Raw genomic sequence first — 14,053 nt, 5'->3', positions numbered from 1 at the left:
ACTTTTTAACATTGTGCAGACATTAATGCAGCACGTGGACTATTCGTTATCTTTCTTCCTTTGAAAAAATATAATTCTTGCTTTGAAAAATTTCTCAACGCATTCAGATAGGATCAAATTGCTATATTTAAACAACCTAGCATTTTATTATTATTACTATAATTCATATAATACATTATATAATCTTGAGTTCTTAGGCTATTTAACTTGTCAGTTATACTTGAGCACAATTTGGGGGCTGTTATAGCACTAAAATTTATCCACTTTTCTATTTCTTTTGATTGTGTGTTCCTTTGAATGATTCTTTCTTGATTAGAGACCCACAGCATTGGCCAAAATTCTTGGGGTTTACCGAATTGGTTATAAGAACTCCCAGAATAATACTGAGAAGAAGCTGGATCTCTTGGTCATGGAGAATCTTTTCTATGGGAGAAAGATGGCTCAGGTAAAGTATTTTGGATTATATAAAACAGTCTGCTTTGTACCTTTCTACAGCAACCTAAATATAGTAAATGGTAATAAAATTTTTATGTGAAGCAGCCCAGTAAGAAGACAACTGGTCAATTTTACACTTTGTATGTGTGTGATATCTATTTATGATAATTTAATAGAGAAACTTTTGAACTTCTAAACCTCCAAGGAAATATCACATGGTTGAGAAAAAGTCCTACAATTTAATATAATTCATGACCAGGAAATTGATCACATATTTTAGGTGTCATTACAAAGTTATTTAGTACTAAATATATGGAGATGTTTCACTTTTTTTTAATCCATTTACTGTGTGTCTTAGAATTGATGCTCTGTAAGGTTAGGAGTAACCATTTGAATTTAAATGACTTGTCATGGGTCACATAGCTAGGAAGTATCTGAGGCCAGATTTGAACTAAGGGCTTTCCAACACTCCAGACTTGGTGCTTTATCCACTGTACTACCTATCTGCCCCCTATAAGAAACTCTTGATGTGGAAACTCCTTCTTTTATCATAAATATGCAACTTTTTTGACTTGCCCAGGGTTACATAGCCATTATGTGTCATAGTCAGAACTTGGACCCAGGTCTAACTGTCTATACTATGCCATGTTTCTCACATTTTTATGATATTACTTGACAGTTGCTACAAGATATGATTAAATATCAACTTCAAAGCTTTTTAGTGAACTAGAATTCTTCTTTTTTAATCAGGTTTTTGATCTGAAGGGCTCTCTTAGGAACCGAAATGTGAAAACAGACACGGGGAAAGAGAGCTGTGATGTTGTTCTACTGGATGAAAATCTATTAAAGATGGTTCGCGATAACCCTCTGTATATCCGTTCTCATTGCAAAGCTGTGCTGAGAGCCTCTATCCATAGTGACTCCCATTTTCTATCAAGCCATCTCATTATAGATTATTCTTTACTGGTAGGACGAGATGATACCAGCAATGAACTAGTAGTTGGAATTATTGGTAAGTAAAAATATGAAGTTTGCTTTTATTAATATAATAAAAATTGAAATGGAATACTATAGATGTTGGTGAACCTTTTGAGTTTGAGTATGCAGAGGGCAAATTCAAGCTGTCTGCTCCTCCCATTACAGGAGAGAGTTGAGGGAGAAAGTGCCTGTTTTCCTTTGGGCAGCTGTACTGAGGGGCTGGGCATGCAGAAAATGTCCTCAGGCTCTGGGAAGAGGGGGAATGGAAGAGCTCCAGTGCCAGCTGTGCATGTGTGCCAAGGCTTTGCCAATGGGGCTATAGATTATCACTGAACTGATTTATTGATTAATTAATAACTGAATCATAATATCTTGCTGACTTTTCCCCCCCAAATTTCTTCGTTGTCTCCTCACCTTTCCCGTACCCGACATGCAATTCCACTGGATTTTACATGTGTCCTTGATAAGAACCTATTTCCATGTTGTTGATGTTTGCACTAGGATGTTCATTTAGAGTCTACATCCCCAATCATATCCCCCTCAACCCATGTAATCAAGCAGTTGTTTATCTTTGGTGTTTCTACTCCCATAGTTTTTCCTCTGAATGTGGATAGAGTTCCCTATCCCTCTGGGTTGTTCAGGATCACTGCATTGCCACTAATGGAGAAGTCCATTACATTCGATTGTACCACAGTGTATCAGTCTCTGTGTACAATGTTCTCCAGCTTCTGCTCCTTTCACTCTGCATCAATTCCTAAAGGTCATTCTAGTTCACATGGAATTCCTCCAATTTATTATTCCTTTGAGCACAATAGTATTCCATCACCAACATATACCACAATTTGTTCAGGCATTCCCCAATTAAAGGGCATCCCCTCATTTTCCAATTTTTGGCCACCACAAAGAGCGCAGCTATGAATATTCTTGTACAAGTCTTTTTCCTTATCTCTTTGGGGTAAAAACCCAGCAATGCTATAGCTGGATCAAAGGGCAGACAGTCTTTTATCACCCTTTGGGCATAGTTCCAAATTGCCCTCCAGAATGGGTGGATCAATTCACAACTCCACCAGCAATGCATTAATGTCTGGATTTTGCCACATCCCCTCCAGCATTCATTACTTTCCATTGCTGTCATTTTGGCCAGTCTGCTATGTGTGAGGTAATACCTCAGAGTTGTTTTGATTTGCATTTAGAACACTTTTTCAAGTGCTTATTAATAGTTTTGATTTCTTTAACTGAAAATTGCCTATTCATGTCCCTTGACCATTTATCAATTGGAGAATGGCTTGATTTTTTGTACTATTGATTTAGCTCTTTGTAAATTTGAGTAATTAGACCTTTGTCAGAGGTTTTTGTTATGAAGATTGATTCCCAATTTGTTGCTTCCCTTCTAATTTTGGTTGCATTGATTTTGTTTGTACAAAGACCATTTTAATTTAACAGAATCAAAATTATTTATTTTACATTTTGTGATTTTTTTCTATCTTGCTTGGTTTTAAAATCTTTCCTTTCCCAAAGATCTGACATGTATACTATTCTGTGTTCACCTAATTTACTTATAGTTTCTTTTATATTCGAGTCATTCACCCATTCTGAGTTTATCTTGGTGTAGGGTCTGAGATGTTGATCCAAATCTAATCTCTCTGATACGGTCTTCCAATTTTCCCAGCAGATTTTACCAAATAGTGGGTTTTTGTCCTCAAAACTGGATTCTTTGGACTTATCATAGACTGTCTTGCTGAGGTCACTTACCCCAAGTCTATTCCACTGATCCTCCTTTCTGTCTCTTAGCCAGTACCATATTGTTTTGATGACCACTCCTTGGAAATATATAGAAATACTGATGACTTATGTGGGTTTATTTTGTATCCTGCAACTTTGCTAAAGTTGTTGATTATTTTGACTAGCTTTCTAGTTGATTCTCTAGTATTCTTTAAGGAGACCATCCTATCATCTTCAAAGAGTGATAGTTTGGTCTTCTCATTGCCAATTTTAATATCTTCAATTTCTTTTTCTTCTCTAATTGCTACTGCTAGTGTTTCTAGTACAATGTTAAATAATAGAGGTGATAATGGGCATCCTTGTTTCACTCCTGATCTTATTGGGAAAGCATCTAGTTTATCCCCATTGCAGATGATGTTTGCTGATGATTTTAGATATATATTGTTTATTATTTTTAGGCAAGGCCCTTCTATTCCTATGCTTTCTCATGTTTTCATTAGGAATGAATGTTGTATTTTGTCAAAGGCTTTTCCTGCATCTATTGAGATAATCATGACATTTTTTTCAGTTTGTTTATTAATATAGTCAGTTATGTGGATGGCCTTCCTAATATTGAATCATCCTTGCATTCCTAATATAAATCCTACCTGGTCATAATGAGTAACCCTTGTGATCACTTGCTGGAGTCTTTTTGCTAGTATCCAATTTAAGATTTTTGCATCTATGTTCATTAAGGAGATTGGTCTGTAGTTTTCTTTCTGTTTTTGACCTGCCTGGCTTTGGAATCAGTACCATATTTGTGTGGTAAAAGGAATTTGGTAGAACTCCTTTGTTTATCCTGTCAAATAGTTTGTATAATATTGGGATTAATTGTTCTTTAAATGTTTGATAGAATTCATTTGTGAATATATCTGGTCCTGGGGATTTTTTCTTAGGAAGTTCTTTGATGGCTTGTTTAATTTCTTTTTCTGATATGGGATTGTTTAGATGTTCTATTTCTTCCTCTGTTAGTCTAAGCAATTTATATTTTTGTAAATATTCATCCATATAACCTAGATTGCCATATTTATTGGCATATAATTGGGCATAATAATTTTTATTGATTGCCTTAATTTCTTCTTCATTAGAGGTGAGGCCTCCCTTTTCATCTTAGATACTAATTTGGTTTTCTTCTTTCTTTTTGTTTTAATTAGATTGACCAGTACTTTGACTATTTTACTTGTTTTTCTAAAGTACCAGCTTCTAGTCTTATTTATTAAATTAATAGTTATTTGACTTTCAATTTTATTAATTTCTTTTATTTTTAGAATCTCTAATTTAGTCTTCATCTGAGGATTTTTTAATTTGTTCACTTTCTAGATTTTTAATTTGCATGTCCAATTCATTGACAATTCATTGACCTATACCCTCCATAAGTTGTTAATATATGAACTCAGGGATATAAATTTCCCCCTGAGTACTGCTTTGGCTGCATCCCATAGATTTTGAAAGGATGTCTCATCATTGTCATTTTCTTCAATGAAATTATTAATTGTTTCTATTATTTGTTTTTTAACTAACTGGTTTTAGAGAATCATTATTTAATTTCCGTATTAATTTTTTATTTGCCTCTCCATGTACCCTCACTGATTATTATTTTCATTGCATTGTGATCTGAGAAGGTTGCATTTATTATTTCTGCTCTTTTCCACTTGTTTGCCATGTTTTTATGCCCTAGTACATGGTCAGTCTTTGTGAATATACCATGTGCTACTGAAAAGAAAGTATATTCCTTTTTGTCCCTATTTATTTTTCTCCACATATCTACTAACTCTTAATTTTTCTAAGATTTCATTCACTTCTCTTACTTCTTTCTTATTTATTTTTTGGTTTGATTTATCTAGTTCGGATAGAGGAAGGTTCAAGTCTCCCACTAGTATAGTTTTTCTGTCTTATTTCATCCTTGAGCTCTACTAGTTTCTCCTTTAGAAATTTGGATGCTATGCCATTTGGTGCATACATGTTGAGTACAGATATTTCCTCATTGTCTATACTGCTTTTTATCAGGATGTAATTACCTCCCTATCTCTTTCGACTAGATCTATTTTTGCTTTGGCTTTGTCAGATATGATTGAAACTCCTGCCTTCTTTTTCTCAGTTGATGCCCAATAGATTTGGTCTTACTTTTACCTTATGTGTGTCTACCTTCCTCATATGTGTTTCTTGTAGACAGCATATGGTAGGGTTTTGGTTTCTAATCCACTCTGCCATTCGCTTGCATTTTATGGGTGAGTTCATTCCATTCACATTCAGAGTAATGATTACCAGCTGTGTATTTTGCAGCTTTTTGATTTCTATTCCTATTCCTGCTTATTCTTCTTTCATTATTTCCTTCTATACAAGTGTTTTGTTTTTAATTGGTCCCCCTAATTCCCACCCTTATTTTACTTCCCTTTGTATTCCTCCTTCCTTCTTATTCCCCTCTTATTTTCTTTACAGTCTTTTTTTAAACACCCCCCCCCCCCCCACACACACACCCTCTCTCTTCCTTGTATTGCTTCCCTCCCCACTAGTCCGTTTGTCACCCTTCTACTTTCCTATAGGGCAAAAATCAATTCTCTGCCCCAATGTATTTGATTGTTTTTCCTGCTTTGAGTCAATTTCAATGCACTTAAAAATTGAGTATTTCCTATCTCCAACCTCTTTACCCTTCCAGTGTATTGATGCCCCTCCCCCCCCCCCCCCCCCCCGCCGCCTTGCTCTTCTTTGTGACATATAAATTCACTCCATTTTTTCATTTCTCAGTCTTCTGCCTTTCATGTTTTCCCCAAAACTTTTGATTTAGAAAAGTCACTTGGAATTTTTTGTATTTTTAAATTCTTTATTGTTAACCTTTTTTTTTCTTTTTACAGATTACATTAGAACATTTACGTGGGACAAAAAGCTTGAAATGGTAGTGAAATCAACTGGAATTTTAGGAGGCCAAGGTGATGAAACATTTCTTTGTACTTCTTTTTTTGTTTCCCCTATATTCCCTGACAGTAGGGACAGTGTTACATTAATTCCTCAGCCCTTAGCACAGTGCCTGCATGTAAGTAAGCATTTAGCAAATGCTTTGGTGACTTAACTGATCTACTTATTCCTTTTCTTTAATACTAGGACCCTGCGTCCATCTTTAAAAATTCCCAAAAGTAAATGGATTAGCCCTCATTTCTCCAATTCCTAGGATTATTAAATATATGCCCATTTTTTGTCATGGCTTATTCTTGAAGTTCAAGTGGGCATTTCTTACTATAGAAAAGCGTCCATTGCATATTCCTTGTTTAGTCAGGAAGCACTGTTAACACATTTTAGCTTTTGAATTTCTAATGGTACTTACTAAATGTTAATGTCTTTTTCAAAAAATGTAAACTGATATCAGGAATCTGAGGTGATGTTACAGATGATTTGGTAGGGATGGTAGTACTAATAGCCAGCATTTATATAGTGTTAAAGGTTTGTAAACTGCTTTGTATGTATTTTCATTTGATCCTCACAACAAACTTGTGAGGCTGATGCTATTTCCTCCATTTTATAGATGAGGAAATTGAAGCTAAGAGAATTTATATGTCTTGGTCCAGAGATACATAGCTTATAAGTGTTAGAAGCAGGATTTGGATTTAGACCTTCCTGAATTCAGTGCTTCGTCTACCTAGATAGGTTTTAGGTAATTGAGCTTTCCTGGTGTCCTTGAACAGTTCATTTATAAGGATGATGAGCATCATGTATTCCAGGAGTCTGTTTGTCCATTAATTGTTTGATTCTATAACTTTTTCCTCCTTTCTCTTTTTTATTAGGTAAAATGCCAACAGTAGTCTCTCCAGAATTGTATAGGACTAGATTTTGTGAAGCAATGGACAAGTATTTCCTAATGGTACCAGACCACTGGACAGGACTGGGTCTCAATTGCTGAGATGATGCCCATGCTTTTTAAAGTGAGCTAGAGAGAAGTAGGAACAGAAGAAGAGGACCAAAAATATGCTCCGTGCTTTTCTTGACCTTCACATTCACCTCTATATGCAAAGGCATCTTCTTTCAATTCTTATAGAGGCCAGATGTACCTGACTTAAAAATCTGCATCTTAATTTGCACTTTTTTTGTGATGTGAGTAAGTTAGCTGTACAGTGTCTGGAAACATTGGAAGATAAAACCTTTCCTCCTCATTTGAATTGAAAGGAACAGATGTATTTCTAAGGGCTGATGGTGAAATATATAGTTAGAGGCCAGTAAATAAAGAGGGTGGGGATAATGAAACACAATTGTTAACCATAAGAGCTGAATGGTGACCAACATATTGTATTGTCCTCATCTTTTGAAAACATTTTTGGTGAGTTCTTGTTTTGCATTTTTGATATACAATCTAACAAAAACTATCTTCAGAATTTCAAAATATGTGTATATTTGCCTAGGGTTGTGTGGGGGTTCATCTTTGTTTTATGAAGTATTTCATTAATGGCCAGTCAAATAGGTCAGTATGATTTATTACTGTAACACAAAGATTTGACGGAAAGTGGTTTCCAGCCTTCCTGAAAGAACTATATCCCTTGTATATCCCTATCACTTTCCCCTACTTAAGTATTTATGGTGGATATAGATTCAGTCCACAGGCTTCTATAAGTGCTGCCTTTATGGCTATTTTAGCTGACTGATTACTGCAACAATCACCATACATCGTTTTGCAGCACCAACTTTTTTTCCTTGTATAACAATTTCATGCAATGTAATGTTTTAACTGTACCTCGTTTTCATGCCCTCATCACTTAATCTTTCCTTCCCACGAAACATGTTCACAAAAAGACAATCAGGTGTAGCAAAGCTATGGAAGTCTGTGATCACTTATTAAATCTTACCTTATCCCCTAAAAGCCACCTGATTTCTCAAGGGAAGAAGATAGTCCAGTGTTTGTTTTATGAAGGTCAGTCAACTCAGTAAACTATTTCTTTCCCTGTAAAAGCAGCCCAAGTTGTATCTATGAGGTTTTCAGAATTTCTAGTGGCCTGAAGTGAATCTGCGTCCTTTAAACCAATTTTCTACCTTCTTCCTGTGTAGGCCAGTTCCTAGTACTCTGAGATATTGGATAAAGTGTTACTTTTCCAGGCTATATAATTCTGTTTCATGATCCCGTTTTGGTAATTATTTAATAGTTAATGAACTTAAAGAATATGAGGAAGGAACAATAGATTTTTTTTTTTTAGGAAGTATTTTGAGGGTCTTAATGATACTTTAAAAAATCCCTCGAAACCAGATTTTCCTCCCTACATTATGAATGGTTGAGCCATAATTATTTCAGGTAGTACATTCCTCAGTATTTATTCAGTATACATTCTTCATGTAGTGAAGGAAAATCTGGATATTTTCAAGTTACATATAGTTCAGATATCCAGGCACTTGAAGTAATGATTCTTTTGAAAGTTTAGCACTAACTTGTTTAATAATAAACTGATTAAAAACTTGTTTGCAACAATAAATAGGCTCCCCAAGGATTTACAAATTGTTATAAGCACTTTTTTGTTTTTACTTAAAAAATACTTGTGGGCCCTTTTGTATGTGTAAAAAAGGTTAGTTGTTTAAGTGGTTTAAGTTTTGATATATTACCCAAAATGAAGGATTTTGTTCAGAGGTGAGAAGTGTGGGCATTGTCTTATTCTCTTACTAAACATATAATAAAACAAACAGTAAAACTGCTTTGGTTCCTATACAGCAGGTGACAGAATCCATGAAGATCACAATATATCTTTACTTTTGTCATTTTATACATTGTGATTCCATTAGAAATAGTGCTCTTTATTTTTACTGTGGATATATATTTAGTGAGTTCAGGTCAAGATTCCCACAGGAAGTAGTAAATTGGACCAGTTTCTTGAATCTTAAATATTGTTTGAAATTGAATTGCTATTTCAATGCCTTAGTAAACTTGAAAGGTTAGATAGCCATAGTCTAGAACGTAGAGAAAAGGATTTGGAGGCTGTTGAGTAGAAGATGGCTTTTATGGTTTTCTGTCTAGTCATTTTCCTCTGCAGTAAGACTCACTTTCTATGAACAATTTTCTAAATCAAGACATTCAGATATCCATTATTTATTTGGAATGTTGCTGTACATTGGAACTTCAATTCAGTTCAACAAACATTTAAACCTGTTAATGTACTCAGGAAAGGCAGGTTTTAAATACAGTTATACCTTTGACTTACTACTTATTTTTCCTGTCATGATATTGATGGTTATATGTTCTGTCTACTTTCCTCTGCCTTTGATACGGAAGCATTTGCTAGAATGCTTTAACTTGGTTTATTATTTTTTATTGTTTATTTGTTTTCCTTTAAAATAAAAAAAATGTCCTTTTCTTAATACCATATGTGGTAGTTCTAACACTGTGCAGATATGGTTAATACATAATGCCTTTTCCTTTTTTGTGTGTTAATGGAAAAATCCCTGAATGCTATTTTTAAAGCACCACTGTCTGGTAGAACTTGGTAGAAGCTTATACAACCTTTGTTTTGTTTTTCAAGATAAATCTTGAAATAACAGAAACAGTTGCCTTCCAGGATTCACCTTTACCTTTAAAACCAATTTCACAACTGAGAGTAAAAATGTAAGATTACTTTAATCAAGTCACAGAACAAATTTGCCTCAGAATTAAATTTTAAGCCTTTTACTTTAAATACTAGACCTCAGGTTTTGTTTTGTTTTTGGCCACTTGTAACAGATTTTTCAAACATGATAACTGGAAAGTGAGCATCTAAAATAGCCAACCCCTTTTCTCTCTTTCCTTGTCATTGACTTGAAAATATTAATAATGAAAAGTTATGGACCAGGAAGAAATTTTTGTTTTTGTTCTCTGAATGAAAACTTTATGAAGAAATGAATGTATAAGTGATGAATGAAAGTAAACCCTGCATATGTAACATTAGAGTAGTCTTTTCAACAATCTTATTAAAATGCATAGTTTTTACTGGTGTTAAAGACTGATAAAAGCAATTTGCAAAATTGTATTCAAGGGTAAAGATAATAAATGGTAACCATCACTTAAGAGAACAACAGCTTTCTTAAGTACTTTTGAATATTTGAGTATTTTCCCCTTCTAAATGTATCAAAACTATTACCATTACAAAAAAGAACCTAATATGTCCTTGAAAAAGGAATGGATATTTTTCTTGTTTTTAATGCTATATGGGGTAGCCACACTGGCTTTTGATGTTTCGATCAAATGCTTCCCTATGGGCCTGCTTCCATTTGAAAGTGATTTGGCTAAAACCGATTAGCAAGGCAGGATGTCTATACCTTTAAGGAAGTGTGCTTTTAGATCTCTGGTTAAGGACCCAAAAAGAGAGCTGAAAAGAATATTGTGATCCTGACTGGGGAAATAGGTCTGGTGATGACCCTGGGTATTGTTGACAGAGCTAATTGGAGCAGGCATGACTGTCTCACGCAGTGTCTTTTTTTTTCTTTTTTTAAGAAGGGTGCATTGTATTATAGGACTATAAATTACAATCATGGGCAGTGTTTTATAAAATACTGCTTTTATCAGTTTTGTATAAATGTAAGATGATTTTTTGACACTGTTCATTTTAACTAGGAAAATTACTTGTGTTGTATATCACAGTAACTTTTAATTAGAGGAGATCCAACTAACTGTTGAAAGTACTTGATGTATTATACTGTATATATTTCTATTTGACCTTGGTTCTAGCTGTTTTATATGATTGACATGCTAACTATTTAAGTGATATATTTCCCATGACTTTGGAAAGTTTTACTGTATGTAAATAAGAGTTCCAATAAATAAAGATTTTATTTCATTTGGTTTTCTTCTTGAGCCATTTCCTATGGGGCCCCACCTGATTACTGAATTGCTCCCCTTCCATAGTCCCACCCCCAGCCACTGGCTACTTTGAGATGTGAGATTTAAGATTCAGTGGATAGAGCCTCCCCTCTTTGGTACAGCCACACATTTAAAATGGACCAGTTATTTCTGCTGCTTTGGTGCTGCTATAGCCTCACTTCCCCATTGGCCTGGATTGGTTATTACCCCCCAGAGATAGTCTGGCCAAGTGTGCTCTGTTCTTAGGGAAGGGAAGGGTGTTGAACACCCCCCCCCTCCCCCCCCACACACACCCAGCCCCCATCAGCCTGAGGCCTGGAACTCATGGGTGGTGTGTTGCCCAAACACTGGGGCCCATTTGGCTTGTGATCTGGGAGATTAGGGGTAACTGCCCCAAAGCACACCCAAAGTTATAGAGCCGAGTCAGTACTAATAGAGACTAGCAGGGCTGTACTACAATAAAGCCATGCATGTGTTCTGATGCCACAATGTCTCTAAATTCACATAAGAGCAAAGAGTCGTCAGGTGGAAATGATACATCTTATTCAAAACATTCCATTTTTTTAAGCTATCTGAACATTAACTGAGAGTCACACATACTGTACAAATGCAGGTATGTAAAAACAACAGAAATGCAGAAAGAAACCATTGGGGAGAGGTTTGTGGTTCAAGGTTAGGCTAAGTAAATGAAATGAAAATCACTACCCTACCCAGATGAGTAATTAGTATAATCACTAGATTAAGTTTTAGATCACACATGAAAAAGAACTGTGGGATTACTTGAAAGCGAAATAAACAGAACCACAAGAAAATATATGGAATCACTTTTGATTTAGGTGAGAAAACCAAAAAGTCAATTGAATTCTACATTATGTAATCTTAGGGTAAGGTACCTGATAGCAAAACGGATCTCTCTCTTGTCTCTAGGGAGATGTGGAATGTGAAATCTGCTATCTGAGGCAGTCATTACATTGTTACTTTCTCAGAAATGTATGGTATAAAAATCACATACAGAAGAAATAAGCAACTTCCCCCAAGTCCTAACATAATGTAGAAAATTACAATGTAGAGGGTAATGGAGGGATGATAAAATAAAAGATCTCTAGAATACCAGTTCTGTAATAATTGCAATTAGGACATCAGAAAGTAGAATAGGATGGTGCTAAGAACCCTCAGCTAATAAAAGGAGGAGCTTGTGGAGTAAAATTAGAGCTCTTAAAAACTTGAAAGAAGAATTGATAGTGTATAACAGAAAATGCAACATTTCAAAAAAGCAGTGGACACCCAGAAAAGAATGGGAGAGATGACTTAAAAAATGGAACGATGCACAAGAAAATACATACAAAGTCAAGATATCCAAAGTAAGAGAACATTCTAAGAGTCATTGATTGGCTTCCCCAAAACATTAAAAAAAAACCCCAAAAAATATTTTTTGTAAGTAAAGCATGAAAGAATTACTCGGGGGAGCCAGGTGACTTGGGATGATTGAGAGCCAAACCTAGAGAGAGGGTCCTGAGTTTAAAACTCTCCTTAGATACTTCCTAGCTGTGTGACTCTGGACAAGTCACTTAACCCCATTGCCTAGCCCTTAATGCTCTTTGCCTGGGGATCAACAGTATTTATTCTAAGATAGACTATAAGGTTAAAAAAAGAATTACCAAGAAGTACTAGAACTTGTTGGCAAAAGACAGCTTAATAGTAAAAATAGCTAGCATCTATATATTATCTCCTTTGGGCCAAGCACAGTACACAGCATTTTACCAATATCTCTTTTCGTTCTTACAACAACCCTGTGAGGTAGGTGCTCCAAAGGATGTCAGTGGAGAAGAAACTGATTTTTCATATTTCAGAAATGTAGATAAGTCCCAGATTTTCCAGGTAAAAGAAACAATCTTTCAAACAATAGAGATAAACCAAAGTGATTCTCTGTGACTTATTTAGTATGATTACTCACAATGAAGAAGAGGCCACAATATAAAAGAAACTGATTTGTACCCAAAGAATAACTTCTGCAAATTTGGTCACAAATTTATAGCAGGAAAAATGGATTTTTAATAGAATTTATAACTGAAACATTTCTTTTGATAAAACCAGAGTTGAGCACACTAAACAAAAAGCAAATGAGAGACTGGAAGTTCTGGGTTCAAATGTGGCCTCATCATTTCCTGTCTCTGGTTTCTTCTTCCTTTCACTGTGGTCTGGTCTATCACATCTCAGGAACCTATCACTACCTTTCACTTTGCCTAGGGCAGTGCTTGTGGCATGAACTTTCTTAGTGACTTACTGTTAAGTAGGGGTACTGTAAGTTCTTGATTGATTACCTTAAAATAGACAAAGGGAATACAAATTCCCTTTCACCCTTGGATTTGCACCAATGGAAAGAATGCATCAGAGAGTTTACAGATTCATTCAAATATAAAGGTTTGCACTTGAAGTAAAAATAAATAATTATGCAAATTCAGAATAATTATAAAGATGACTATAAAAACCAATATTTTATATTAAATATAAATTTATTTTTTAATTAAATGTGATTATTATATTCAAGTTCCAAATCAATTGTGTAATAGGGTAGCCCAAAAAAATCCTCATATAGTGAATCAAATGAGAGTTGAGCATTAACACTACTTTGCTCTAATCATACAATGTATGGAGTATTAGGTTTAGTCTGGGGCTCCATATTTTAGGAAAGATGTTAACAATGTCAAGTGTGTCCATAGATATTGAAATGAAGGTTTTGCCTGGCTCTAGAAGGCAGAACTAGTACCAACAGGTTCAAATCACAGGAAATATTAGAAGGACAGATTTTCTAACCATTAGAGCTGTCCAAAAATGGAATGGACTGCCTCGAGAGGAGGGAGCACACTGTCTAAAGCCAAAGATCTTCATGGCAAGGAGGAGCAGGGAAGATTGAACCAAATGAATTCTGACATCACCTCCAACTTCAGAGATTCAAAAGCTGGTACAGGACAGAGAAGCCATACTTGTTCTTCTTGGTCCCAGGAAGAACTAGGGTCATTGAGTGGAAATTATAGTTGGGCTACTTGAAGAAGGATCTTTCATCCACTTCATCTTTTGATG

General features: G+C 35.1%; 1 protein-coding gene across 10 annotated transcripts in view; it reads left to right on the top strand.

Moving 5' to 3' along the window:
* Positions 1-10,949, top strand: part of PIKFYVE (phosphoinositide kinase, FYVE-type zinc finger containing) — a 137,664-nt gene extending 126,715 nt beyond the window's left edge. For all 10 annotated transcript variants that reach the window (XM_056806989.1, XM_056806988.1, XM_056806990.1 and 7 more), the window contains 4 exons: positions 317-445; positions 1,186-1,447; positions 6,027-6,101; positions 6,951-10,949. In XM_056806989.1, the coding sequence (XP_056662967.1) occupies positions 317-445; positions 1,186-1,447; positions 6,027-6,101; positions 6,951-7,066 (582 nt within the window). In that variant the 3' untranslated portion in view covers positions 7,067-10,949. The remainder of the gene's footprint in view (positions 1-316; positions 446-1,185; positions 1,448-6,026; positions 6,102-6,950) is intronic.
* Positions 10,950-14,053: the final 3,104 nt, after the last annotated feature.

Source organism: Monodelphis domestica, chromosome 8 (assembly GCF_027887165.1).
Source record: "Monodelphis domestica isolate mMonDom1 chromosome 8, mMonDom1.pri, whole genome shotgun sequence".
In the NCBI taxonomy this organism is placed as follows: Eukaryota; Metazoa; Chordata; class Mammalia; order Didelphimorphia; family Didelphidae; genus Monodelphis; species Monodelphis domestica.
Note: the sequence above shows the minus strand (reverse complement) of the source record. Positions and strands in the feature narration are given on the sequence as shown.